Source organism: Harpia harpyja, chromosome 22, assembly GCF_026419915.1.
Source record: "Harpia harpyja isolate bHarHar1 chromosome 22, bHarHar1 primary haplotype, whole genome shotgun sequence".
In the NCBI taxonomy this organism is placed as follows: domain Eukaryota; kingdom Metazoa; phylum Chordata; class Aves; order Accipitriformes; family Accipitridae; genus Harpia; species Harpia harpyja.
Genome location: NC_068961.1, coordinates 14,616,213 through 14,643,783, shown reverse-complemented (window position 1 = coordinate 14,643,783; position 27,571 = coordinate 14,616,213). Strand labels below are relative to the sequence as shown.

The window sequence follows — 27,571 nt, the reverse complement described above, 5'->3', positions numbered from 1 at the left end:
AAGAAGCCAGAGCTAGAGAGGATTTAGCAAGTTGGCAAATGCCAGCCTCCCACAATGGTACCTGCACGCATTTGGCAGGTTACATGGAAAATGGAAAGCAAATCTTAGTCTAGCCAAGAGTGAGTGTGAAAAAAACATGTTGTTCTGACAGGTAATTCCCTTTTACATATGCTTATCCAAAAATCTTATCTGTACTGTATCTGTGACATTCAACTATGCTTAGTCTATACACATTTTTAAAATTTCTATGATTCAGTCAAGTGAGAACAAGGTTGGTAAGAACTGATAAAGCATTAATGGGCAGATTTTCTACTCTGATAGGCCGGACTGATGCGTTTCTACCATCTGTACAGGCTTCGTCCTCCCTCTCCACACAGAAGTATGTTAAGTGACGATTAGCATAAAAGCAGCTGCAAATGCTTACTGTAGGATAATTCATTAATATCCAGTTTGGCTAAATCACAGAGATTCCCTTTTCTCTCTCCTCACAGTACTTAGGCTGTTTCCCTTGTTGCTGCATTAACATACATTGCTGAAAGTAGAACTGATGTGAACTCTGCTGGCAAAGCACTCAGGAATCCATATTCCCTCTCACACTCAAACAAACCAGTGTTCATGGTAATAATTTATCACTTATAAAAAGCCTAAGTTACAAATAGAAAATCTTTGAATATATGCCAACTGTTACTGTTGGTTTCTTGTTCCAAATTACCGTAATGCAGATGAGCTCCAGGGCTCCAGGCACCCTAAGGCTGACAAACATATACAACGAAAGCAACAGCTTTCTAGCCAGCAAGTTCATCATCTGGATATACTTTCTGAGGTCTCTGCTAAAAGTGAAAAGTGACCTGGAGATTATGGAGTGGATGTATTCCATCCATCCTGTGTGGATGCCCTGCTTGTGCCTAAATTTTACGTGCTGTGCCTAAATTTTACGTGCTGCCCTCCTACAGTAGGTGCTTAGCTTCCCTAGAGATCCACAGAGAGGCAACAGTGTTTCTGAAGTCATCCAGAGTTTCCCCCATCCTGTTCACTAAGGTTTGGGCACCTGAATTGGGTAGACACAAACCCTTCCAGAAGGGAGGACAAGATCTAAAAGCACCACATTAAGGTGTTTGCCATACCCAGAAGCTCCTCTACAAGACACCCGCTTCCAGAAGGTCGCTGTCTAGATTAAGTCCTTCACCTTGCTTCTGTACAGCAGCTGAAGGACAGTGGTAGCAAAACCCTGCCTCTTCTGAAGGGACAGCAAGTTTTCCAGAGGTGCCTCTTACAGCCATCGCTGGCACCCCAACACTGTATGGGCGGAGGGCGAGGACTTTGTCAGCAGTAAATGGGTGATACGTAATGCTCATGTGCATGGAATAGGTTGGGAGCTGATCCAAAACCCACCCAAATCAAGTCAATGAGCAGAAAATCAGACAACACCGAAACAGCCTGACCAAAATAAGCACTTCTCACATTTTTTTTTCTGAAGGCACAGGTGGATTTTGGTTTAACAAATCTCATTAAAAGGTAATGGAGAAAAACACATCTATCAGTAAACCAGTCACACTCAACCTCTGCGCCTCCTTGTCTGCTAGGCAACATAAACTCATGTGTAGACAGCTATTAGCATCCAGCGACACACAAGAGGAGCAGCAGCTGCACAGTTGCTAGGTCCAGAATTCAAGTTCAAGGTGATTCAAGCAGAGTGTACCCTGTACATCCATGGTAGAGCTAAACAAAAAACTTACACTGAAGTGCAGCTCTCTCAGGTTACTCAGAGAGCAATAATTACAACAACATCAGCCTTACTTTTGGGGGGGGGCAAGAAGGGAAGGAGAAGGACCTGGCCTGACTTAGCAGAAGGAGTACCACCCCATCAGCTAGCAGCCTGCTTCCGTGGTGTCTGTGCTATGTAACTAAGTTGTGTTGGGCAGATAGATGATTTTGGACCCAAGAAGGGGATCATCACAAGCCAGCATGCTATGCCAGGAGCCATGTGAGTTGTAAGGCAGTGTGAAGAGGCATCCCTTGGGCCTCTGATACTTCTCAAGCATGTGGGTACCTGACTGTCCCTGGGGTTGAGTGCCTAAGCCAAAATACACAGCATAGCAAAGGGGGCTTTCCCAGCCCCCACTTACAGGAGCTGAAGATCGGATCCTTAATCTGACAAAATGAATGTGAACTAAAACATCCATTGGCAGAATTGTGTCCTAATCACTGCCTTACCAGGTCCTGCTGATGCTGGTTTGCCTTGTATGAAATAATTACTGTTCCTGGAGCAGGGGTTTTGAGCATGTGCATGTTGGATGGGGTACACTCTCAATAGCAGAGCTGTAGGGCCCTAGAGAAATCCTTTCCATTGCTCCAGGGTCTGCTATCCCTGATAAAGCTTGTGTCCTCTAAGCAGCCTCTCTTGTGGACTTTCCTTGCCTGACATTTCCAGAGTCCCTGTGGCAGTGACAAGAAAAGACAAGTCAGGGTTGAATCCCCGCTCGCAAATGCTCCAGCAGTGCCCCTGCAGCCCTGTGATCGGTCTGCAAGGGTGGCAAGAGTGGTCAGTGTTAGTAATGAATAAAGCGTTGACGTGTCTCATCTGAGCAGTTTCCATATTGACCCGTTTCTGATGTCATTTTCTTCTCCTCTTTTAAAGGGAAAAGTGATGTAGAGCCAAAGAGTCCAGAGAAAAGCGCAACCCATACATCGTAAGTCACTTCTGCATTTAAGATCGGAGAAGGCAGCTGTGTTTTTATCAGATTTGTTGGGCAAAATAGAATTTGTTTGTTTTCATTAAGATAAAGCTCTTTCACTGATGCTTTTCTTAAAACAGCTTTTTAGATAATGACTAAACATTAATTATTCCTAGAACTTTTGCATGCTAGTAAGTCAGAGATCTTTGCAAGTGAAATGGTTCCATATCACACTGAATAGATATGAGAAGATTTTTGTGGGTGTGTGAGGCTGGCCTTTACAACCTGACTTCAACGTTACCTTAATGCTGCCAGAGTTTGTCACACTTGCTAAAAAACATCATGTCACATATGCCTTTGATGTACTGATGTAATTTTAAAAGACTGCAGTCTGCAGCTTTGACTCTGAATTACTTGAAATCCAATTACAGCTATCTCTGGTCTCTCACGATTTTGTTGATGTTTTTGAATTAACAAAAGAAGTCAAGAAATAGATAGGAACAGGCACTTGTAATATATCAGTGTTCACCTTCACTCTAGTGCCACAATAGAAGCTTTTACCATTTTTAACTCTAGTATACAAAGGACTGAATTGTTTTGCCAACATAAACCAGTCTATGAAACAGATGGGCTGCAAGTTAAAAAAAAATAGCACCAGTCTCCCAAACTGAGCTAGATAAGTGAATTCCTTTAATAACTACCAGGCAGGAGCATTATGAATTTCTGCAAAACCGTTCACCTTTTTAATCCCATTTGAGGGAGGGAAGTTCTTGTAACAGTCAGTCATGTGAATTTTAGAGTGCATCTTGCCCATAATTTATGTTTTCTGATTCCTGTTATTTAAATTCAGAGCATTATATCATGTAAATCTCGCAAGGTGTCACCATTTGTTACATGGCCAAAAGTAGTCACAGAAGGAGGTACAATAACAGTGATTTATTGTGGGATGTTTTGATTTCTGCTGCAACCATGCATTAAAAATCTTCTGGAAATGAATCTAGAAAAAGATTTGACATGGTGTAAGAAATGGCTTGTCCTGCAGATTGTGTTGTGGAATGTAATTACAGTATGTGAGCATATTTAGCCAAACTTATTAAATGAATTAAGCATTAGCAGCCTTATGCCTTCTGATAGTATGATTACTGGGAATGGTTAATAGAATGATTCCAATAATTATAATTTTAAAAAATAATATCGCAATAAAGACCGAAAGAAGAAGGGTTTTAATGCCATCTGGAGGTATTTTAGAGAAATGAACATATTTATTTTTTGCTGATATTTAGCAATATGTAAAACATAAGCCATCCTCCAAAGCGTTTTTTCTAGTTAGATGGTATTTTATCAGTGAGGAATGTTCTTCACTTTCCTTTCTTCTCCTTCATCGGATTAAAGTCCTGTAAGAACTCTGAACCCACAATAGGGGTATCTCTGAACCCATAATCTGGGTTCAGACATATGCCCCAATATGTTTATGGTTTTGGTTTGAGACTACATGCTGTGTCATATAGCGTGCTGTATTAGATACAGCAGGCTTCAGAATCTGGTTAGGTGTGAAAAGTTCCTTGCCTAATAAGAGATCTTAGTACAACCTTCTGAAACTGTGCTGTCTACTAGATATAGTATATTTATAATGCTTATCTTTAAAGTGTTACTATATGCTAAGGCTACCCCACAGCAGATATTGGTTCTCAGAGCAATTTTCAGCAGTAGAAACGACTGGTTACCACTGATAAATGACTGTGTCCAAGAAGCAGAGGCCCCTATAGTTAGAGAAATTGTTTGTGTGAAAAAAGAGGCAGCAGAGAAAGGAGGAGATGAGAGGAAGGGAACCAGCAAGTGCTGTGCCAGAAGAGGAGGAAGAAAATGAGAGGGATACAGCTAAGAAGGAGGAAAAGGAACTGCAAACACCAAATTTTCAGAAAGACATGCAAAACTGAGAGCAGTGGAAGAGAAAACCAGAGGTCAAACACTGGAAATGAGAAAGAAAGGAGAGCAATATGAGCAAAAGCTATTAGTAAACTAAAATATGTTACTGAATAGAGGGCTGGATACCTGAGTGTTACAGTGAAGTAAATTAACTCATGTTGATGTGTAGGTGCACACTGACGTCCCAGTTCTCTTTCTGCTACCTTCTGCTGGCATTCCCTGGGTTTCTTCTCTTTTCCACCTTCTTCTAGGACAGACTTTTATCCCTGGTTCTCAGGCAATTGTGAATACAGACTTCCTCTGTTCTTTTGGTGGTGTAGCAGCTTGCCCCTGTGCACAAGATGCACAACCAGCAGGACCTACAGCACGCAGGTGACATGGACGCATGAGCGCACGTGCCTGGGTCCGTCTACAGTAATGGACGTACTCTCCCCCTGCATACCTGGAGAAGACCGTGCCGTTGCACAGCTGGACGAGAGGCCCAGCAGTGCCCAGGTCTGCAGCTGGGAGCCAGCGGGGGTGTGCAAGGGGAGAGGCGTGCGAGGGGACATGAACGCTGCCGGGGGGGTGAAAAAGCCTGGACCCTCTTGCGAGGTGTCACTCCCCTGAGAATGTCGAAGGAGTCCGGTTGGCATCTCCTGGCAGGGGTGCTAAAAAGGAGCGACATCGTTGTAGGAGAGGTGGCACGTTTGGGCTTGACCAGGAGAAACTGTGGATTCATTTCACTGTGAATCAGTGTTTCCTTGTGAAAATGGAACAAGCAGCAACAAAAAACCCCACAAAGCAAGTCATGTTAGCCTAGACAAAAATAACAGAAGAGACAGGGAGGAGCAAATTAATGTTTCTTTCTTGCAAATGTCTTTTTTATTTTCCTCAGGCATGTTACAAGCCACACACTCAAGCCAAGCTTATATGACTCAATGGCAGTTAATTCATCCCTGGTGCAGATTTACTACCTCTATCCAAACATTATTTATGCAGCTTCAAAGGACAGGTTGATTACCCTCCTGAATCAGGCAGTGAGGCGCTTGTGAACCAAGCATTTACATGAAGTCTCCCCTCAAGACTTTCCTCCTGCATTGTCCACTGAGCTCCAGGTCCTCAAAAACAGATATAACGCTGTGACCTGGAGCCCCGGGGCCAAAGGTGCTACCTGTAACCTCCGCGAGTATAGAAATCTAGAGTGCAGGACTTGTCGTGGTCTGTTCGGAGGGGTTTGGGTACGGTAAATGCATCATTCTGAATTGCATTATGCATAGGTTTTTTTTCCTGTATGCATTAACTCCCTAGATAGACTCGGTACGACATAGCTGTCCACTGATAATAATATTAAACATTAAGAAACTGGTATGCATTAGATGATCCACATTAATTGATGCAGCATCCTAATGAGGCAGATAAATAAGGGCAGTTATTACAACGCTAGAGATAACTGAGATGGATGTAGGAGAATGAGAATGATGCAAAAGTGGGGAGGAAGTCTGAGCAGAGCTGTATTCTTTCGCACAATATTCTTATGGCCTTCGCCGCCTCGGCATGCACAATAATCGCCTGAGCTGGCACTGAAGAATTGCAATAAAAGGTGCAAACAATACAAAGGTGTTAAGCTGTCTGGAGTCTTCCCCAGTTGATTCATGTTCCTTGTAATTGAATGCTTTTAAAGCCATGAGAATTCTGGATTTGAAGGGGGTTTTTGTTGTTGTACTCTTAATATATATAGCTCTCTATGGGTCATCTGGTTACAGCTTTGCTGAGCATTTCTAAACTTTTAGCGCTGTTCAGAAATACCCAGCAATGTTTTGTTCTTTTGGTTTTGTGATAAAAGGTTCAATTTTCAATCGTCAGAAAACTTTCACAGATTTTGTTAAAAACACCTAAATTTTATTAAAATCCTTTCTCCCCCGGTTTTACCAGTTATAGTCTGAAGGGCTGCATTAAGGAGTGGGAGAGGGATGAAGAAAGAGTGCTCTTTTGTTCTGTAATATTTTCAGACACAGGATTTTAGTCTTTCTTTGGCAAAAACTGGATCCTTCCAGTAAACCTTGGAATGTTGCAAATAAAACTTTTAATTCTATAAAACTTCTGTGCAAGGAAAAGTGTTTCCAACCAGTGAACGTGTTTCAGAGAACCTTGCGGTGCCATAGAAACTCCTTCCCGAGCTGGGGGTCTGCGATCTTCCGTCCTCCCGCGTGCAAAATATGACAATAATTCAAAAATGGCACAAATACACAAAGCGCTCAGCAAGACTCCTGCTCTTGGGATGACTTTCGATGTACTGTCTGTTGTGCTGTTCTTCAGTACCTTTGTGTTTGTAAATGATTTCCAGTTCAGACTACCCAAGGTTAATCATGCCTGACTGTGATTCACTGCTATGCATTTACCTCGACATTTCTACTGCACTTACTTAATGATATCAGGGCTAGCAACTAGATACCTCCGTGCTGTCTCTTTATTATCCCTCCCACAATTGTTTTCATGCTGAGCTGCTCCAGATTTTTCCCTCCCTTTTTACAAGAAAATTAACCAAGATTGAGGGAGGCTTTTATAATTTATGGCAGTTATGCAAGTTTTGTCCTTTGCTAATACTCTCTGAGAATTACAGCGATCTCGGTGTGTGTGTTTGCTTGTTTGCTTTTGCCAGGCAGAAATAGATGTTGGCTCAGTTCCTTCCCTGCACTGGTCCCCAGCATCACTTGGAGAATAGTTTGCTCAGGGGGATCTTCATTAACACTACTAAATTCAGCAGCTTCCAGGCTGCCCATTTGCAGACATTAGTGCTACAGTCTCTTGCCCATCCAGCAGCTGCTCATTGTTCTCATCACCCTGATTCTCCTTGAGGAAGGAAATAGGCAACGGGTACTTGGAGCAACGTCATTGTTGTTCTTGCTTGATGTGACCTACGTCTGTACTGGCACAAGTGTCATCTGTTGGTTTCTTGCCTTTTCTTCCTCTCTGCTGTCTTGCCCCTTGTATCTTCAGAGTAACTCACAGATAGTTATTCAACAGCAAAAAACTCCTGCTGGTTTTGCCTTCCGCAGATAGGAAGACTGAGGCAGAGGGGTTGGTTACAAGGTGCCTCCACAGAACAGAGAGAACCAGTCTCAAATACAGGAGCTTGAACACCAGCTTGAGCAAGTGCTGCCAATACACCGTCCAGGTCTTACCCCCCAGGGAGCTTGGCCTCTCACATCTGGCTGACGTGTGGTCTTGACCTTAAGTCTCTCAGGCAACAGCTGCAACCTGATTAAGCACTGGAGTTTGAAGAGGAGCCTTAAACCCACCCTGTTTCACTGAAAGGCCTGGTGCAAGCTATTTAAAGTTAGCCTTGGCTTTCCCCCATCTAAAATAATAATTAGACCGCCATGAAGACTATCTCATTGATATTTGTACAAAGTGTTGAAAAATGTAATGTTTTGTAAAAATGGCTAAGGATTACTCACCCAGAACACTAAAGGAAATGAGCAGTAGTTTAAGTTTTTAAAGACAGACTTGGGTAGTAAGTGGTAAATGTCCTGAGGAGTGCCAGGTGTAGGGAGAAGGGGAGAGTGGGAGCTGCTGCCTCTCCCAGGCGTCCGCAGACCTGGTGAGCATGGGCAGCCCCTGTCCCATCACCAGTCCCCCATCCTCACCCCAGAATTTCAATCTTGGGACAGGGGTCATCCAATTTAAATTAGAAGGATTTGGCTTTTGTCTTGTTGAACTGGAGGGAGGGATGGCAAATAGGGAAGGGGCAAAGCATGCAAGCTGCAGAGGAAAAAAAAAAACCTCCAGCGGTACATCTTCAGTATCCTTCTGTTTGTTTGCCAAAAGGACCATGATGGGTCAAGTCAACTGAACCAGAAAACAGCTAACAGATGGGTCTGGAGGACAATGGAAAGGGCGAAATCCATGCAACTGTGGAAGTCAGTTCCAAGAAAAGGGCTGCCCAAACTTTTATGGGGTATAATCCACTTTTAGCTTTCAGATTAAGATACCAGGGCAATGTCCCAAACAGTCTTCCACAGCTCAGGTTGTGAGCATTTTAGACAGCAAGGACATCTGCAGCAGACACATTGACCAATGATTTGGTGACACCTCTTTTAGTAATGCCACAAGCTCTGTTGAGGGCCATCATGAGCATATCAACATGCTCATGAGCCACAGACGACCCTCCTCTGCCAAGAAACACAACTTCCAAGGGATGGTAGATGTTATGAAATTACGTCCATTATGTTAATTTTTGAGATGTATTGTTCCTGAAAACACCAGTGCTTCAACGGGTTTTAATGTACATCTGTGATGTTTCTGAGAGAAGCCTTGCACTCCATGCTTAAAAAAAAAAAAAAAAAAAAAAAGGAAGAAAAAAACCCCTTACTATGATGAATGAAGGCAGTGTTTTTCAGAGCGGTGGAGGTCTTGAAAACTGTGGAAGTGAAAGTCTGGTGTTTATCCATGAACCAAGTTGCTGGCAGAAGAAGAAGGCTGGCTTCATTGCACTGTTCCACCTGTTTACTTGAGTCTCGCCTTGCAGAGCTAACCCCTAACACTACCAGACTGTCACTTTGCTCAGCCAGTCCAGCAAGAACAGCTAAAATCTTAAAACGCACTCCTCAGTTCTCAAATTCTCATGAAAAAGTTCTTTTTTCTACTTTCTCCCCTGAAGAATTACCCTCAGTACATGTACAGACCATTTCTCTGTGTATTAAATATATAGACCGTTAAAAAATACAATTCCACCATAACTTCCCGCTCCAAGAAACAAAGTGATTTCACCTGTGGGATGATTCAGAGCTACTGCGATATTGTCACAATGCTGATGTGAACCTTGCCTGCCAATTCCTAACCTTTTCTGAGCACAGATTTTTTGGATTTATGGTGTACAATGCTGCTGATAGTTCACAAAAAAATACTGTAAGTTGATACCAACAAATCTATTTTCTTCAAATGCTATACAGACATTTTCTTGGAAGCCATTTGCTCATGTGGGTCTTGACTGAATCTGTCTTTGAGGTTTAGCAAAGTTAAGGAGGAAGAACGAATTGGTATTATTGGTGATTTTTTTGCCATGTAATAATTATAGACACATAGCAGCCAAAGATGATACAAGTAAAAAATCTTTCAATAACATATAAAGTCAGTAACAATATTTCAATAACATATAAAAAGATCTTAAAAACATGATGTCCATGAAGGCAGATGAGATGGGGCTTATTTGTTTGGTTTAGAAAGAAAACACCTGGAAGCTCAATCTGACCTTAATTGCAGCTGTGGTTTTCCTGGGACAAAATTTAGCTTCTGTTGAGTTCAAGTCAGACAAAAAAAGCTTTATCTGAGATGTCAACAGGAACAGGGATAGATGAATGCTAAATAAAAGCACTACTGAGGTCTGGGGAAGTTTTGTGATTGACTTACATGGGGTGAGATAGGGCCTTCACCGTCCTATTTTTAAATGCTAGCCCTCTCTTTCACCAGATATAGCCAATAGCTTGAGATAACTGCCCTTATCGCTGCAGGGCTCAGCACAGAGTTTTATTTATAAAGTCCCCTTGATCCAAGCCCTCTTGTTTAGCACCTTCACCTTTACTATCTACCTGTACTCTGCACACCAGAGAGAAAAATGATTAGCCATGGGAAGCTACCCTCATTTTGATGCCCCCCTTGGCTCAAAGCTGAAGGGGAAAGTGGTTTAATGCAAAAGAAACCCTCACTTCAAAACAGCAGCTTTTGTCCCTTTGGAAAACTTAATATAATACTAGGCATTATTTCTAATTTTATACCAAGTCAAAAATGCTTCTGTAATGCTGGTGTTCATTTAATGTCACTTAGAATAAAGCTGACCAATTTAACTGGCTAAAATACTGTCATGCTTGAGGAAATGTTTTCCTGTATTGCACCAAAAGCATGTTATTTTTCTCTTAGGCACTGTTTTCCTTGGACTTTGTCATTTGCAAGGGACTAATTGGGAATTTTGAATGTATTATATATTAGCTCTGAAAACAGTGGTTAAAGAGGGGTTGCCAGGAAAAATCAGGAGATGCAAATACCTGGGAAGAAGTCTATTTCATTGCAAATGCTGCCAGGAAGGCAGGCACCGTCGACCCCGCTCCGTATTTTCTCTCTGAAGAAAATGATAAATGGAAGCTCAGCGTCTCGCACGTTGGAGTCGCGATGTGCGTGGTGGTGTTTTTGCTGGGCTAAAATTCCTGGTTGCCAGGGTAACATGTTTTGGAAATCCTCTACCCTGGGCAAAAGCCGCTGCAACTTGAAACCCTCCAGGGCTGATGCTCAGCAGGGGCACGACCACTGCTGGGTGCGGGGAGCTGCTGGCTTTGCCAAGGGATTCTAGGCAGGGAAACAAAATAAAATAGGTCCAAAAGAAGAGAAAGGCCATCGGGAGCGTTCGATACTTCCAGGCTCTCATAACCTGATTTTTTTTCCCACACCATCACCATGTCCCGTCAGCCAAAGGGCAGGGGGGTTACCTCGTCCCGGGGCTGAATCGCTGGGTGATGGAAAGAGGAGAGGGGCGTATGTGCCTGGAGGGTGGGAAGAGGAGGAGGGCAAGAAGGGGGAGAAAGAGAGATACAGGGTTCTGGCCACCTGCCAAGAAAAATAACTAACATTTTGCAAAAGAGAAATCCTAAGGCTGAGGTCATAGTATGGAAAAAGTCTGTTTCAGAGACTCTTGAGCCTGAATACAGGCCAAGTTTTTTTATGTTGGGGTTTTTTTTTTTTTTAAATGCAGGCATCCTATTAACATTTGAACACTAAAGCTCGTCCAGGAATGGAAAGATTTTGGAATTTGAAGTGCCTTAGTTTTCTACTTTGTTGGTACACAGATATATTTTTTTAATTACAAGAAAGTGAGGTTTTGAATGAGAAGCTCCCTCATTTTGCTTTTAACTTATTTTACAACTATGAAGACCAAACTAAGGGAATCTAAAGAAATGCCTGTTTCTCCCACAGAGTGACCAACTCAAAAAAAAAAGAGACTTTTCAAGCTTGGTGGACAACTTTTTATTTGCTGTGCAAAATACAAAAAGATACTGAAACCTGAAATGATGATGAATTTTCCTGTGTGGAAAAGTCCTACTGTTCAGCCATGAATAGCTATGATTTTTTTAAAGCTTTATAGTAGCAAGCTGACAGTTTCATGACAAATTACTTTTCATACCTAACTAAACAAATTATTGAAATTCTTCTGCCTTAATCTCTGGATTTGGATTAAATGTCAGTGTGGATATTTTTTAACTGGGGGAAAAAAATAACCCTTTGGATTTGTTAGGATGTTATTACAAGCAAGTTTTCTGGTCTTTGATTTGCTAAGCTACAACTGGAGTCTGCCTTCCTCAGGGTAAGAATATTTCCACATTATCATTTCACCTGTGGTATTTTAAGAGGGAGAATATTATATCTCGGTGTGTATCTCGGCTTTGTGCATTCTGTTCTTTGTTTAGCATGCAGACAAGCTTCATCTCCCAAAAGAGATGTGGAATATATTTATTGGCAATTTAGAATTGATGATAGATTTGACAAGCAAGCACGGTGACACACCGAAGCTATCAAAGCTGAAGATGAATCAGGACAAAGGTTTGGATGAGGTATATTGTTCCTGAGATTCAAAAGGGTTATACTTACAGATCATTCCAAAATCAAGGTAACTGTACCACTGACTTACAAAGATAAAAGCTAAGTTTTTTCCAAGAAAAAAAAAACCATGGTTTGATTGGCCCACAGACCTTTTATGGCGAAATAGTGCAATTACAGCTGGCATTTCTGCATGCTGATTTTTATTACTTTTGTAAGATATTTTGTCAGGATTCATTTGTGCTGATTCCCCCTTTCATGGCATAAACTGTAAGCAATTGTACGTAGAGAGAAGGAATCTCTTGACATATTTCTTCAGAGATACACTCCAGGAGGTGTGATAGATCAGGTATACTAAATTAAAACAGAACTGATCTGTTACCTGATAAGCATGTGGACTTACTATATATTCAATTGTATTAGAATTTAGTGCAATCGTGGGTGAAAATCCTGTACGTTCACCATCAGCTTTCCTACTATCAAAGCAAAGCAGGCAAATCAGCACAAATAATCTCTTAAAAGTATTTAATAGCATGATACATACAAAGGATGAGCAAATGACCCTTTTGTACCTTGTTTGATGACCAGCTTTGTGCCATTGGGGAGTTTGGGGGGTTGGAGGGGGCCTTCTGTCCTGAAGTCCCCTAGAGAGATGAGGAAGGCAACCCTGCCTTGAGGTAGTTCGGATGGAGGCCCAGTACAGCAAAGAGCAAGGAAAAAGTCTGGTTGGGAACCCCAGAACATCACGGAACCTAACCTCAAAAATAATTTGTCATCACTCTGGTCTGTACTGTTTTTAACTTTTGGACTTAAGAAAAAATTCATGTGGCTGCTCATGTAAAATCCACATTTTCCCCATAACTTATACAATAAATGTAATATGAGACACAAACTTTAATACTTGCAATCATTGTAAGCAACAGCAGTTTCTGTAGACTTCTGCGGAAGAAAGGATGAAGCCTTTTGCCACAAACTGTTAAAAAACCCTGGGCTCTTCCTCTGTCACAGAGTAGGATTTTGATCTCGCAAATAATTATAGACAGGCATGACGCTTTCCAGCAGGACTTCTTTCAGCATTATTGTTTGAAAGACCAAGAGTTCCTGTGGGTATCTAGACTCGTGTTTATGCTGTGCTGCCCATCTCCAGTTAAAACACATTTCCCTGTGAGCTGCATGCTTTACTGTGAGCAGTCTCAGTAAAGCAGGATGACTTGTATGTGTTGAAAAAGTGACCTGCTAGAGTGACTGCACATGGAAAGACCAAGGGAAAAAAAAGAGGAACCTGTGTTTGTCAGAGCAGAGGTCTGCTGCTTTTCCCCATCCCTCACAGCTGCCACTAGCACACTGACCATCGCGTCCCGTGGCACAGTAATCCCAGAGCAGCTCCAGTGAGCGAGCGGTCCAGCACCGAGGCTGGAAGAGAGATGGTCACTCGGGAGAGGCATCCTTCCCTCCTCTGAAGAACTTTACTTTTTCAGGCTTTCTACTCAAGAGGAAGAAGCCTCTCCCTGAGCCTTTCCCATAGGTTTCATTGGTGTCTAAAAGTGGTTGGCTGATACCACTCTTCAGCAAGCATGCTGACATAAGGAGCCCTGCAGCACCTACACCAGCCTCCTGTGATTGATGCTGAGTAGCCAGGAGTCAGGAATCAAATTTCCACCTCTGCAGCCTGGGAGACAGTGGAATAAAGAGAGAAAGGGGAAGATTAGAGGTATAGTAACAGAAGACTTGTCAGCCAGATGGGATTTTAGGAGTTTCATTATTACATGTGACACATAAGGCTAACCAAATACAAAGAGATATATAATACATAATGAGAGGTGGGCACAAAGCTGGATGGTGAAGGTTAGATTGGTAGAAGGACCTAAAATATCGATATTATTCCCAACTTGCGTATATTTTCTTAAGACCACAGTAGGTGGATGACTTAATAACCATGATCTTCAGGCATTATGGAAAGATTATAAAAAGCAACAGGCCTCCTTTTAAAATTATTTTGATTTATTTTTATCTAGCAGAAGTGGCCAAGTACAGCTTTAGCATGATCCCATTTGGCTCTATGACATTGCAGAGCTATGAATTCACTGTGAGAAGAACAACTCTTTCTGTGCCTTGAAGAACATAAAAGCCTTGGTGTCGAGCTGGAAAGCAAATACCTCTTGCTCAAGCAGCTTATGTTTTCCTACTTGAGAAAAATTAAAATCTCATCTTATTTCTTTGCATGCACTTGTCATCCCCCCAGAGTTTTATCCAAATAAATCTCTAGTTCTTTTCAAAGAACATCTTCCGTATGAGTTGCATTAGCTTTAAAGACTCACCAAGAACAGAAACGGTCCAGGCTGACACTCTTGCTTTCCAACAGAGAAGCAACTGCATGAATCTTATCCTGCAATTCTGCAGCTCAGTTAATTAAGTATTTGATGTCCTAAGATGCTGCTGCCTCCCAAAGCCAAGGAGAGGGAGCTGTCAGGCCCCATTCCCATCTTTGGCCACCAGACCCAGTGACGTTCGGAGACTTTCCACCCATCACACCGTGTTACACAACTCTTGCCCTCTCCCCAGCCCACAGAGTTGATGAAATTAAAGAGCATGAAAAATTAACCCCATCGTTGTTGGAATGCAGCTGGGTAATATGTGGCCTCATTTGCTGCTACAGGAGAATACGCGTTTGCTGCTTTGGTAGTGGGAGTCTGTGGATGGGGCGGAGGGGAGCCAGGTAGCACAAACCCTGGGGAGCACCTCTGCAGCCCCACATCCCTGCCCGCTCTCCGGGTATCCTCGGGCACCTCAGACCCTATGCACAGGATGGTTTCTGATTTCTCTTTCCCTGTCTTGTTACCCGCTGTCCATCCCATGCCATCCACACCTTCTGCTTTTCTTTCCTTCCTTTTTCTTTCTTGCTGCACCCTTTCTGCTACTTTCCTACCGTCCCATCCCTGGTTTTGTCAGGTTCATCACCTGCAGCCTCATTTCTCCTCACTTTTCACCTCTGCTGGCCATCCCCTTCTCCACTTTTGCCCCACAAAACATGTCACCATGTCTCCTGAAAAACAAAAAAGAACAAAAAAGTGATATATGTAACAAGGCATACACAAATATACCCACAGCGTCTCGGGTTCCTGTTTTGGTGCATATGCCTTGTCACCTGCTGCTTTCTCCTTTGCCCCTTGATTCCTCCATCATGTCACTTTTGCTTCATGGTCAATCACTGGGCTGAAGACTAACTTTTAATTCCTTTGTCAGGTGCCCAGGTATTGCCCCAATCTTCCTTTGGTGCACATAGTTTTCCATTACTTCTGTTTTAAGAATCACCAAAAATCAGAGAGAGAGATGTTAATATGGAGAAAAGTTTTACTTAGCTACAAAATGCTTTCCTTTTATAACTTTCAGCATGATTGGCAGATAGGTTTATTTAATCAAATTGCCTTTTCTGTCAGTGTATTATTTAATGAGGGAGTTCTTTTTTTGATTGCATAGGAAATGTGGAAGCATCTGAGAATTTCTGATGTGCTATTTACTCATCCATTATGTTGGGAATCAGTTTAATTTCAATGTCAGCAGTGGAATTAATAATCATAACAGTTATCTGTCACAGAATGATCTATTTGGGGATTTTCTCAGCAAACCAGGATATATCCCCCACCCTTTCATGAGAGAAGGAAGTTTTAAAAAAATAAGTCAAATTTGAACGTGTTTTTGCTTTGATTATCCCTTCCAGGCTGATGGTAAAGGCACATGTTTTCATGCTTTAATTCAGCTTTGAGTGACTGATATGAAATCCTTTACTAGCATAAATTATCCCTACTTTTTTTCCCACTTATTTCACTCTGAGTTTCTCAAACACTTCCATCAAGGATGGCTCCCCCATTAAAGTGCACTCTCCCTTCCTGAAAAAAAAAAAAAAAAAAGACAGTCCTAGCTTTCCAGAGATAATGCAAAATCCCCTTTTGGCAGTCGTGTTAATTTGGGCTGACTTCGTTATATTTTTGGTGTCGCACTTCCCTGTCCCACGAACAGGCTTCCTGTGTGAGAGCAGGGGAGAGCCTGAGCCGACAGACGGACGTACGGACGTGAGGGAGGTGGATGGGGCCCAAATCTGGTTCTGCTCCCTTTAGGTTTCCTTTGGTTCTCTAGTTATGTGCAGCCCCACATAAGTAAATAACTGATAAATGAATAAAACCTTTCAGCTGCTACATTTGATAAGTACCAAGACTTTTTATATGACTCCAAAGTAAGGGCAGTAACTGTTAAATGAATTGCTTTTTAAATAAAACACATAAGAGAAATTTTTAAATCCTTCATTGTTCCTTAAAATGTTTTAGTGCCTCATTAATTCTTGATTAGCCTGGTTGTTAAGAGGCCATTATTATGTGGTAATAAGGTGTAGGAAATTACCTCTAGGACTATAGTCTTGTCACACAGATCTGCTACAGTTAGCACCTCATCAGGTGCTGAGACCAAGTGCCAGTGGCGTAAATTAGGGGTTCGCTGCCTGGTGGTGGTCCTGTGTGATGGGGTGTTTGCTGAGATGATGTGAGTCCTCTGGTGCAGAAAAGTGGAGAAGACCTGACAAAATATAACCCTCTCAGCAGCCTCCTGTCCTTCAAGGGCTCCCCGGTCTTGCCTTTGGCAGAGCATGGAAACTGCTATAAAACAGTGGAATAAATTTACTTTGCAATTACACTCATTTAAGTAATTTCAAATATGCCTGAAGCTCACGCAGATGAAAGTCCACTCTTTGCTGTATGATTTGTTAGGCAGAAAGTGTCATAGGAGATTTGGTGCTGGTCCAGCAGAATATCCCCAAACTAACGACCTCCTCTGGTCATTAGTATTTCCTTTGAACACACAACCCCCCTCAAAGCCTGCTACAAACATTGGTAAAGCTAATCATTATTACCCTTTTACAAATAGGAAAATGAGCCTTAGGGGCTATTTTTATTGTGATTTGACGCAACATTAATCAGCATTCGGAAGAAGAGACATATTTGAATGTGCCAGGCTGCATATATTTATTTTTCAGTGTGTATAATGCTTTTTTTTTCCCCTAAATCTCTTTGAGGTTGATGCTCTAATGCTCACAGCATGCAGCTCCCATTCATTACCTATACAGGGAGCTAATGCGGTACGGCAGCATCACCGTCTTTGAAGAGCACCGAAGATGCTAATAATTAAAAACACAAAGTGCGCTCTCGCTCGTACTTTCCTCCTTATTCTTTCCCGGGTTTCGATCTTCACACAGCAGATGAGGCACAGTCCTCGGAGGACGGAGAGCAGCTTGGTGCCAGTGTGGCTGCTGTCACTCTGCCGGCGTGCAGGGGTGACACCCCGCGGGGTGTGCTAACGCCTGCTCGCCCACCAAGTCGTGCTCTTGGGTTTCGGAGAGCGTTCACACCTCAGGAGCAGTGTCGGAGCAAAGCTGTGGGAGACCCCTGCTCCTCAGAGCCTCATGTTGTGCCTGAACGCCCAAAACAGGGCTGCGGCCTGGGTTTCCATGCTAAATATCCGTGTTTGTTGTTAAATAGCTAGGCACTCGTTTCAGTGTGCTTTCACCTGGGTCTTCAACGTTTTCAAGCCCCCCGATGCCGTTGCCGCTTGCTCTTCAAGCCTTGCCCCAGCCCCAAGCACCACCCCGGCACTCCTCGGGGATGGACCCCAAGTTTCAAGCGGCTGGAGAAGGACACTTGCCGCTCATCCCAGTTTAACCCTTAGTCAGCCTCAGAGACGGGGCTGCAGGGAAAAGTCTCCGTACTTGGTATTTCAGTTGCTTCAGAAGCCGAAGTAGCCCCAAGACCCACGCAGGGTGGCTGCTGCAAGCCATGGGCACCGCTCACCCTCAAACCACCGGACCCCAGAGCAGCCCAGAGGGCATGGGTACCCTTCCAAGCCAATTTTGACCCAATTTTCACGCTTGGCTTTGGCTGATTTGGGGTATGCTTGCCCGCCTGCCCGGTCTCAGAGCTGTACCAGTGCTGAGCTGGGGAGCAGACCCCGTCCCTGCTCCGAGCGCTGTGCCGGCAGCGGACCCCCTCCCTGGCTGACAGGCGGTCAGGGAGCATCACCCCACGCATAGCCCCAGTGCTCCCAAGCAGGGGTGCAGAAGGCATCTATCTGCTGCTGCTTCATACATCTGCTGAAATGTATTTTTTAATATCTCGTGACAATAAATAGCAGCGGATTGTCATGACTTTTACAAGGATGGGGGAAAAACTCCACTCAAAATCAAGTCTTTAAAGGGCACCTCTGAGTGCCATTTCAGATCTCACGAGAACAAATGGAAGGAGCAGTTACAGCCCAAACCAAAGGCTGTTAGGAGTTAATAACTACATGAGCGTAGTGGTAAAGAACGTCAAGAGTTAGCAGTCCCAGCGTGACAAAAGTTTATTTAATCCTACTCTAAACAAGCAATATAACAAATCCTTGTTAGGAATGAATGATCTCTCACATGTAGCTTAAAATAATCAAATTTTGATTTAAAATACCCAAATAGGTCAAATGTTACGGGTTCTTCTGGAAGAAATTCAAAGCGTCCGGTCCAATTTTATTTTTTATTTGTAACATTTTACAGATGAATAAATGCATTCTTTACTTAAAACCCGCTTGCCCCATTTCAGGTCGGAATGAGTATTTGCCAGAGAATTACAGACTCCTAATGTTGACATATTCTGCTCCAGTAGCTCTGCTGTGCTCTGATACAGGAGATACTGTTTCAGCACCTCTTCACCTTCCCACCTTGTCTTCGGCCTTCTTTCACTTAAAATTTCCTCCTAGTGCAGACTCCAAAGGTGAAGTAGAGGCTGAAGAGCATAAGATGTTGGGTCATGGGTATGTCTGAGGCAATGCCGATGTGTTCCCAGGCAGGACCTGGAGTTTCCCTCCCTGATTCTGGATCTGATTGAACAGTGTGACTTTGAAAAAAACCAGTGAATATTTTTGCCTTGATTTCCTCTTCCCAACTGAATGAGCATAATCACAGGTTTGTTTACTTTTGACCTCATAGGGTGTTGGGAAATGTACCTGCGCAGAGATCTCTCACTAGAAAATAGTGTTATAGAATACAGCCTGATAATAAATTGGTACCTGTCTTGATAGGATGGGTCCTATTTCATACTAGTTAATGATCCCGGTAATAAGGAGAGTAAGTCCTTGTGCTTTGGTGTTCAAGCTAGAAGGAAGAGTTGGAGAAAGTATCGATAAGAAAATTCTAGCAGACCTTTAATTCATTCCCGATTCTTCCCTGGCACTGCTTTAAATTGCACATAAACTTCAAGCACAAGACATTTATAAAAACATGTAGTGAGGGCTGTTTGCTGCATCTTTGGAACAGTAAAAACTTTTCTGCTGTTAGTGTGAGGATAGTAGTGCACTGAAGAATACAGAATGATTTCTTTAGACTAATAAAGACTCTGCTGAAGATAGTCTAAAGGTTTATAGAACTTCTGGAAAGTTTTTTACATATTTCAAAGGTCTTTATTGTCAGTCTCCTGCATTTTGCCTATTTTATTCAGCATTTTCATCAGCCACCTTTGCTGTCTTCAGTGCACTAAAAATGTTTAAGTGCCTGATAAACCATGTACATCTGAAGTATTTTCTCTTATCAGTAAAAAATCATTTGCCTTGAAGGTAATGTAGTGGGCTAAATTAATTGCTGATGAAACCAGTTTTACTAGAGTGACACTGATGATGAAACTAACCCAATACATTTAGCTTAGGAGTTCCACTTTTGACCATTAACATTGTTACTACTAAATTGAATTCTTTAGAAGTCAAGTGTCATCCCTCACATATATGACTTTTTAAAATATATATTGCATAATATAGACACAATATTTGCTTACAAATTATTTGCAGTTGCACTAAATTAACACGTTATTATCTGTAGGGTTTATTCTTACTTAAATATCAAACAGATAATTACCTACAGCTCTGTCAATATTAAGTTCTGCATATTTTACTTCCATACCCAAAAGTACTTCTGAAATAATGATTGTTTTGATTGGACTCAATCTGACATCAGATAATAGCAAGTTAAATGATACTTAATGCCATTTTTTTCAAAGGTGGAGGCCGCAGGTAGATCCTGTAGGACACCATGTAGAATTCAGCTCCTGGGAACTCAGGATCAGATAATCACAAGTTTCAAACATACAAACCAACCAACCAGTTGTATAATGGAGCAGAACTGAGCAAGTGGTCTTAATTCCAATCTGACTTTGTAAAAAAAAAAAAAGAAAAAAACCCACAAAAGAAAAAATCCTTGACTTTCAGTCAAGTAACAATCTGAGAATCCATTTCCTCCATGCTTGGTTCATACTAACACTTGCTTACCACACTGCTATGGTATAGAAGTTTGCTCCTATGGATGGCAGTCTGACAGCTGATGACAGAAAAAAATATTTCACAGAAAGCTTCAATTACAGCCAATGACTGGGAAAAAAATAAAAGAAGCCAGTATGTTTTGAGGATGCACATGAAACTCAAATCAAGGCTAGTTTCAGTACTTTGCAAACTGAGTTAAATTGACTTCTGAACCAGCGTGGGTAATTGATATTTTGTTTGATACAATAAAAAATCATATGGGTCTACTGAAAAAAAAAAAATTGTGTTCATTTTCTCAGCAAAATGAAAAAAAACATTCAGGGCTAATCATTTGATTTAGATTACCTCACTCCAGAAAGTGCTTGGGCAGCCTTGTTACAGCACTAGATACAAGCATAGTTCGAAATAATGTTTTTGAAAGAAGAAAATGAAAGCATAGCATTTCAGAAATGTTGACATTAATCATTTTACATAGAAATTAAACTTTTTTAGTTATTTAGGGAAAAGCATTTCTCAAATCTAGCAATTGCCAAGCATTTTGGCTAGTCCTCACACTGTTCTTGATGGCTGAACTATTTGTCAGAAAATTCCCCTCGGCTCTAAATCCCTCACACAAGACTAGTTAGAGCCTCGTCCACACTCAAGCCTTTGTGAAAAATGATTGTCGACATTTTTCTCAAGATGACTCAACATTTCCAAAGATTTAGGATGGCAGAAAGCATTATCAGACATCATTTAGACTTCCAGATGATTATTTTTTACAAGATGGTTGTGGTAGTTAGCAGCTGGGTGGTAGAATTTGGCAATCAGAATACAATTGTGTCTAATTCATTTTTATAGACTACTCCTATTAGTTAAAAAAGGATATTTCTTTGGAAGTGACATTAAGGCCCTGACATATGATTTTTGAATATGACTTTTTCTCAGAAACTGCCAGCATGGTACTGCCAGCATGCCAAGCTGGTGTCCGGAAGAAAATTTAAGAGCAGTGATAAAATGAAAGGGGAAAATAGAAGCCCTTCTTGCAAACAGGGGTTTGCAATAGATATTCTGACACAATATGAATGATGAGGGATGGAAAATTCATAATGGTGTGTAGAAGTGCAACACACACTCTGTGCGTAGAAGACTGACCTATAACTCATAAGATAGCATGTGTCGAGTGAGTTATGAGAGTTGTTCCCTGGTGTGTATTTAAAAAGAGACATTAGAAAGGAGATATAGTGTGGTTTACTGTTTGAAAGCTAACTTCGTAACTTTGTCCAAAAAGTGTTAGGAAAAAATAGACGCCTTTTTTTTTTTTTTTTTTTTTTTTAGATATATATATATTGCAGTCCAGGTGGTGTATTTCTGCAGAGCATGTGCAGGATCTGAGTGCTGGGAGTAAAGCCCTTCCCCTCCCTGAAGGATCAGCTGATTATTTCTGCTGTTGTAATGTCCAAAGGAGATTATTTCTAAGGAAAAGGAATTTCCCATTTTGACTCCTAGAAGTGGTTATCTCAAAGTGAAACAAGCAGGCCAGAAGTGCTTGGTGCCATCGCACCCCAGGGCAGCTGAGGGTCTGTGCCAGGAAGCCCACAGACAACCCAAGCACACACCTCAACCGGCGCTGCAAAATGCAATTTGAATTAATGGGATCCCATGTAGGCAACCATCCCTTCAGTGCAGCTCCATGTGAAGCAAAGGAATTATGTGACCACTGCAGATTGCACACGTTTTTCTCCCCCCAGCAGCGGAGCTTGCGGCCACGTGCTCTCCCCAGGTGCCAGCGCCTGCCTCCAGCTCCCCTGTCCCTGCAGCCCCTTCCCTCCCTCAGCCCATCTGCAGGAACACCTGACAACTCCTCCTGGATTTTGGTGGGACCACTATCAATTCGGAGATGTCTCCCCCATTGGGATTATCTTCTCCCCTTCCAGCATCTTGTGATCACAACAAAAGCAGAGAGGAGAAAAGAGAATACTATCACTAATGCACCATCTCCTAATAAGTTTGTTAGCGTGCAGAGCTTAGTAAAAATGTTGGAAACACCCTGGCCGTGGAGATAGCCCCTTCAGGAGCAGCGATACCCCTTTCTCTGAGCCTAGGACACAGGGTGCAGGTCTGCATAATGAGCAGCCATCCATTCGCCCCATGGGGCAGAATGCTGCCTGGCATTTTGACCGAGAGCTTTAGTTTCCTTTTGTAGTCTGCCTCGTAAGGAAAAAAATGTGGTTTTCCCTATGCCTAGCTTGGCTGCAAATGAAAGGCACTGAGAAACCTGCTCATGGGAGAGGTTTAAGCCCATTCCTGCAGAAATTTGAGGGCTGGAAATTTTGACAAAAATCACAGCAGCCCTTACATATTTAATGCACAGAACTGTCTGCAGCTGACTCCCTAGCATCAAGTGATCGCACATCAACCTGGCCATACATGAGCTTTCAGGTCTTTCTGCCCCATGTTTCTTCTTTTTTTTTCCCTCTTGCCACACACTGAATTAATTATTTGACAATATATTCTGACATTGTATTATTTCAACAATAGCAGAATGTAATGGTATATAATTAGGAGCCAGAATATAATAGTGGTATGAAGATGATTTTGGCAATGAGGGTTTTTTTACTTAAAATTTCATTACTGCAAAAGTGTCGTGCTATTACCCTTTCCAGTGTGTGAGCAACAGTGTCCGTGAGTGAAAAGGATGGCCCCTGGGGATGGATAGTACGGTCTGCTGCCCTTTGTGCCCCGGTGGGGGGATTCTCTTGAGGCACTGCTCTTCCATACCATGAGAACCTATGAGGGCACAGTTTATTTTAAAGTCTCTATAAAGTGTCAATTTTACAGTGCAACTCCTTCCACTTCTGCCAGGAGGGGGGGTTGGTTTTGTTTAAGGAAGTGCCTGTGAAGTATCTGGGGTTGTGAGGAGTCTGTTGCACCACAGACCTGTCAATTTTCTGTATTTTATCCTTGCAGTCCATATCTCTAAATGAAATGGTATGCTCCCTTTCACAGTGGCCAACTGGGTTCTTGTCTGTTTATTTGCTTGTTTTAATCATTTTTTCTCCATCTAGTCAAATAAACCTGTAAATTCAGAGTGTACGCTATGGAACTTCGTCCAAAACTACACTGTCTCCTTCCTGACAGGGCTGACAGAGAGTATAATCACTTGTATTGTCCAGAGTACTGTTTACATAAAGGAGCAATAAATACCTGTTGAAATTTTTACTGGAGGCCTCCCAGATGGATGGTTCATTTATTATTACAGACAGGGTTTCATTTACTTAGTTATTAAAAGAAGCAGGCCGCTACAGCCCATTTATACCTATATTAAAACTAAATGAAGCTATAAGTATTGCAGACGGGACTGAGTAAAATACATATAGTGGCTTTCCAGGAAATGGCTAGGAAAAGTATTTAAAAGGAAATGCTGGAAACTTTGGGGGTCCTGGTGTGTCTTTCACAGCCATGCTTCTACTGGCTGAAGCTCGGGAGGTTATGGAGGAGGTATAGTTCCCATATGTTCCCGTCCTGCCGCTCAGTGCCACATACATATATTCTGCAATAGCCTCTCTGTATCTGCCTGTCAGCCATGTGACATTGGGAGGGACCGAACTAGCCCGATCCTCCCCTTCTCTAGCCTTTATTGAGATTAAAAGCTCCAGCTGGGGACATTGAGTAATCTTTTTCTTTATCCCAGAGCCAGAATATCACTGAATATCAACTCCAGTTACAGGAAGGGACGGAGCTGCTCTGTCAGCACCGATCTGTAAAGCAAAGGCAGACTCCTCCGGTGGATACCAGAGGTCTTAGTTTCAAAGGTACCAGCAGAGGTCCAGCACAGCTGGCCATGAAATTAAAATAAAGGTTGTGGATGGTCTTTGTGGCACTTTTCTAGCACTGAGGACATTTCACCAGATATACTCACCCCTGCTTTGAATAAAGATAAATCGGTCACTGGATGGGAAGTACATGGTTGCCTGCAAACTAGATTATGTCCAAGCTAGACAAATAAAGGACAGTCCCAAGAAGGAAACACTGGTGTCCCGAAGTGGAAGAAATTGTTGACCAGAAATTGATAGGGTAGAAAGAACTAGGAACAAGGAAGTATGGAAATTTTTAAGCAGAGTTTTTTAGGTTAGTTAAAGGCTGCATTTCCGCTATCAAGGAAAAACCCAACTTTGCTGAAAGCTAGCTCAGCTTCAGTGGTGAAGTAAAAGTAGCAATTAGAAATGAAAGTCTGTACAATAGAGATTAAGTATAAAATACATGTAGCATGAAAGGGGAAGATAACAATCAATCTAAAAGAGAAATTCTAGAATACTGAAGATGGATAAAAGGAGTGGAGGATACCAGAGGAAAGTTCAAGGACAATGAGAGTAAGGGTTTTCTTAAGGTATATGAAAACAACAATAAACAAATTCTAGCAATAGCCCCTTATTAGCTGGAAATATTAAAGCTGTTAATAATATTAGACTCAATAAATATTTTTTTATATGAGAAAAAGCAGGGTGCCTAGTAGACAGGCAGGAAGCTGAACAGTGTCTAGAGACAAAAAATTATTTAAAATCAGTTGCCCTAGATACAAGTATCCTTAAGCCTCAGATCTTCCATGCTACCATATAGCCATGAAGGCCACTGGCTAGCAAAATCTGAGGGTCATTTGTGATGTACCTTGAAATGTGGGGTAAACCCCAGGAGACAGCTAATGTGCCATGTGCCAAAAGGCCAAGGAAGAAAGTTTAAGTTTTAAGGACAGGTTGCCTAACACGTCCTACTGCACACAAATTTTGGGGGGCACCCAAATAGGGTTCCTTTAATACCACTGAGGAACTGAAGAATAAGAACATAGTTATTTTTGTTTAATATTGTACTTTCAAGGAAAGAAATTTAAGTTCTTATCAACCAAAGCTGAATTCATTCTGTGGGGAGCTGTCAACTAAGATGTGGTAGGAAATTATATTCACCGATGGTAAAACTTTGTGGAGGATGACAGAGAAAGAAACAGTGAGGATGGAGCAGGTTATCAAATAGTCTCAATGATTTAATAATTCAGCCTCACTTAAACAAAGGAGGCTTGAAAGAAACCAACACGAAGTTCATACAAGACACTTCTCATGAGAACCTCTAGCCTAAACAATCTCATTTCCCTTGCCCGACCAGCGAGATAGGGATAAACACCGCCACAGCCTTGGGTATGAACGTTGCTAAATGAACGGTCAGCGTTATACAGATGACTGTAGTCATCTGCAAGGGAGCACGAGAATACAAATGTGTGGGATGATGATTCCAGCATGAGGACAGATACTTGTAATGCTGGGGATTAGGCTGAAAGAGGCTATTTGTAAGGAAATAATCACCGAGTACAAAATCAGATGCTGCCCCTTCAACGGGGAGACTTGGCAGTGGCAGTTCTTTCTCAGAACCATTAAATTCCCCAAGATTTCTGCCATAACGGCTGACACACAAGGTGGTAGTGCAGTTCATGAACTCTTATTTCATTTCACATTTGAAATTAATATTTTGTAGATAGCAGCATCAGCAATTGCTAGGAAATCAAAGGCAGAGAGTTAGTAAATAATGGCTAATCACACCCAGAGAGCCTGGGGGGAGCAGGGGCAGGGAGGCAAGAAATGGATTGGAAAATTGTGAGCAGCGCATTCAAAACTTTTATTCCCCAAATGTGTTTCCTCCTGTCACACAGAGCATGATTAGCCATGAAACTTGGGTAAATCCTCAGAGTGATTGGACTACTTAGGTGGGTGCTTAGCGTGAGCTGCCAGTACGTTGCTCATCACTCTTCCCTCTCTCTAAGTATTTGTGCATTTTTAGGTGGCTTCCTTGCTCAGGGAGTGGACTCACACAGGTTCGTTCTCCGCTTTTCTGAAGAACTTCTGCCATTTTTAAGGAGGTACTCTGGGTCCTTCTGCCCAAACATCATTCTTGGGAAGCACTGTGGACTGTGGGGCACTTTCTTGCCACCCTGCCAAGGAGTTAGAAAATTCAGGGTATGATTCAATTGCATTTGTCTTCCTTTTCTTTAAAGGGGGAAAACATCACCGGGGCAAACACAGTCGCTCACCGGGGTAGCTGCTGCAGAGGAAACCTTATTTCAACTTCTGCTCATAGGAGAGAGTGATGGCTGTATCGCTTGGAGAGGACGGCCTTGCATTTCTAATCAGACCGTCAGTGTAATGGAAATTTAGCAGAGCATTTAGCCAGTTTAAATGGTTTTGGAGAGTGGTGTAGACCAGCCTAGATGGATTTAAGCCAAGGACAGAAAACTTTTCCTTCAGAGCATCTATTTTTTATTGGAATTGCTAATTCTATTTCTATAGACTGAGTCCGTTTTTCAGGCATTTAAATTCTACACTCTGGAATTAAATCTCACATTGATATATATGCTTCATTCCAGCATTAAGTACATTAATATTTCACCAGCCTGATTTTACTGGCCTTCTCCCTCTGTTTTTAATTAGATTTGACGGTATTCTATATAATCATGTTTTCCTACATGTTTCTGTGTAGCAGAACTTGCACAAACTGTTTGTTGAGGGGTTTTTACAACTTAAACATCATATATTCAGAGTGAATTTTAGATGCTGCAAGTAGTGCTTGCAGAGGTCTTACAAGCCTGCTGAAAGCTCTATTACAGCATTTATAAAATATCCTCTTGATCTAGTTGTTTACCGCAATCCATAAGCTTTTGACTTTATTTCATATAAAACATGAATAAATACTACACTTTTCAGATAATATAAATGCATGAGCTTTTTTAAAGTGAAAGATTTGCATCAGTTATAGCACTAAAGTGAAAAATAATTTCAGCAATCAGAATCTAATTAATTAAAAATTACTACTGTATAAAAACAGCTACTCCTATATTTAGGATTAGTAAACAAAGCTATTTGAAATACCTGTTTTGGCTGTAGGTAAGTAGCAAATATAACTGGCCATCTGTTATGTGCAAGTAACCAAGGTAATAGCAACAACATTAGTTTCCTTTTTTTTTGCCTTGTTTTTTAAGGAAGGAAACATGTTCATCTGTTTCTTATGAATTCTCCGTACTTCTTACCAGGCATATTTTTCCTTGCATTTCTCTCTTAGAAAGG

At 42.0% G+C, this 27,571-nt stretch overlaps 1 protein-coding gene across 1 annotated transcript in view; it reads left to right on the top strand.

The window, feature by feature from the left end:
* Window positions 1-27,571, top strand: part of AFF3 (ALF transcription elongation factor 3) — a 337,267-nt gene that overhangs the window by 202,317 nt on the left and 107,379 nt on the right. Inside the window, exon 7 of the mRNA XM_052773584.1 lies at window positions 2,639-2,690. Coding sequence (XP_052629544.1) covers window positions 2,639-2,690 — 52 coding nt within the window. The remainder of the gene's footprint in view (window positions 1-2,638; window positions 2,691-27,571) is intronic.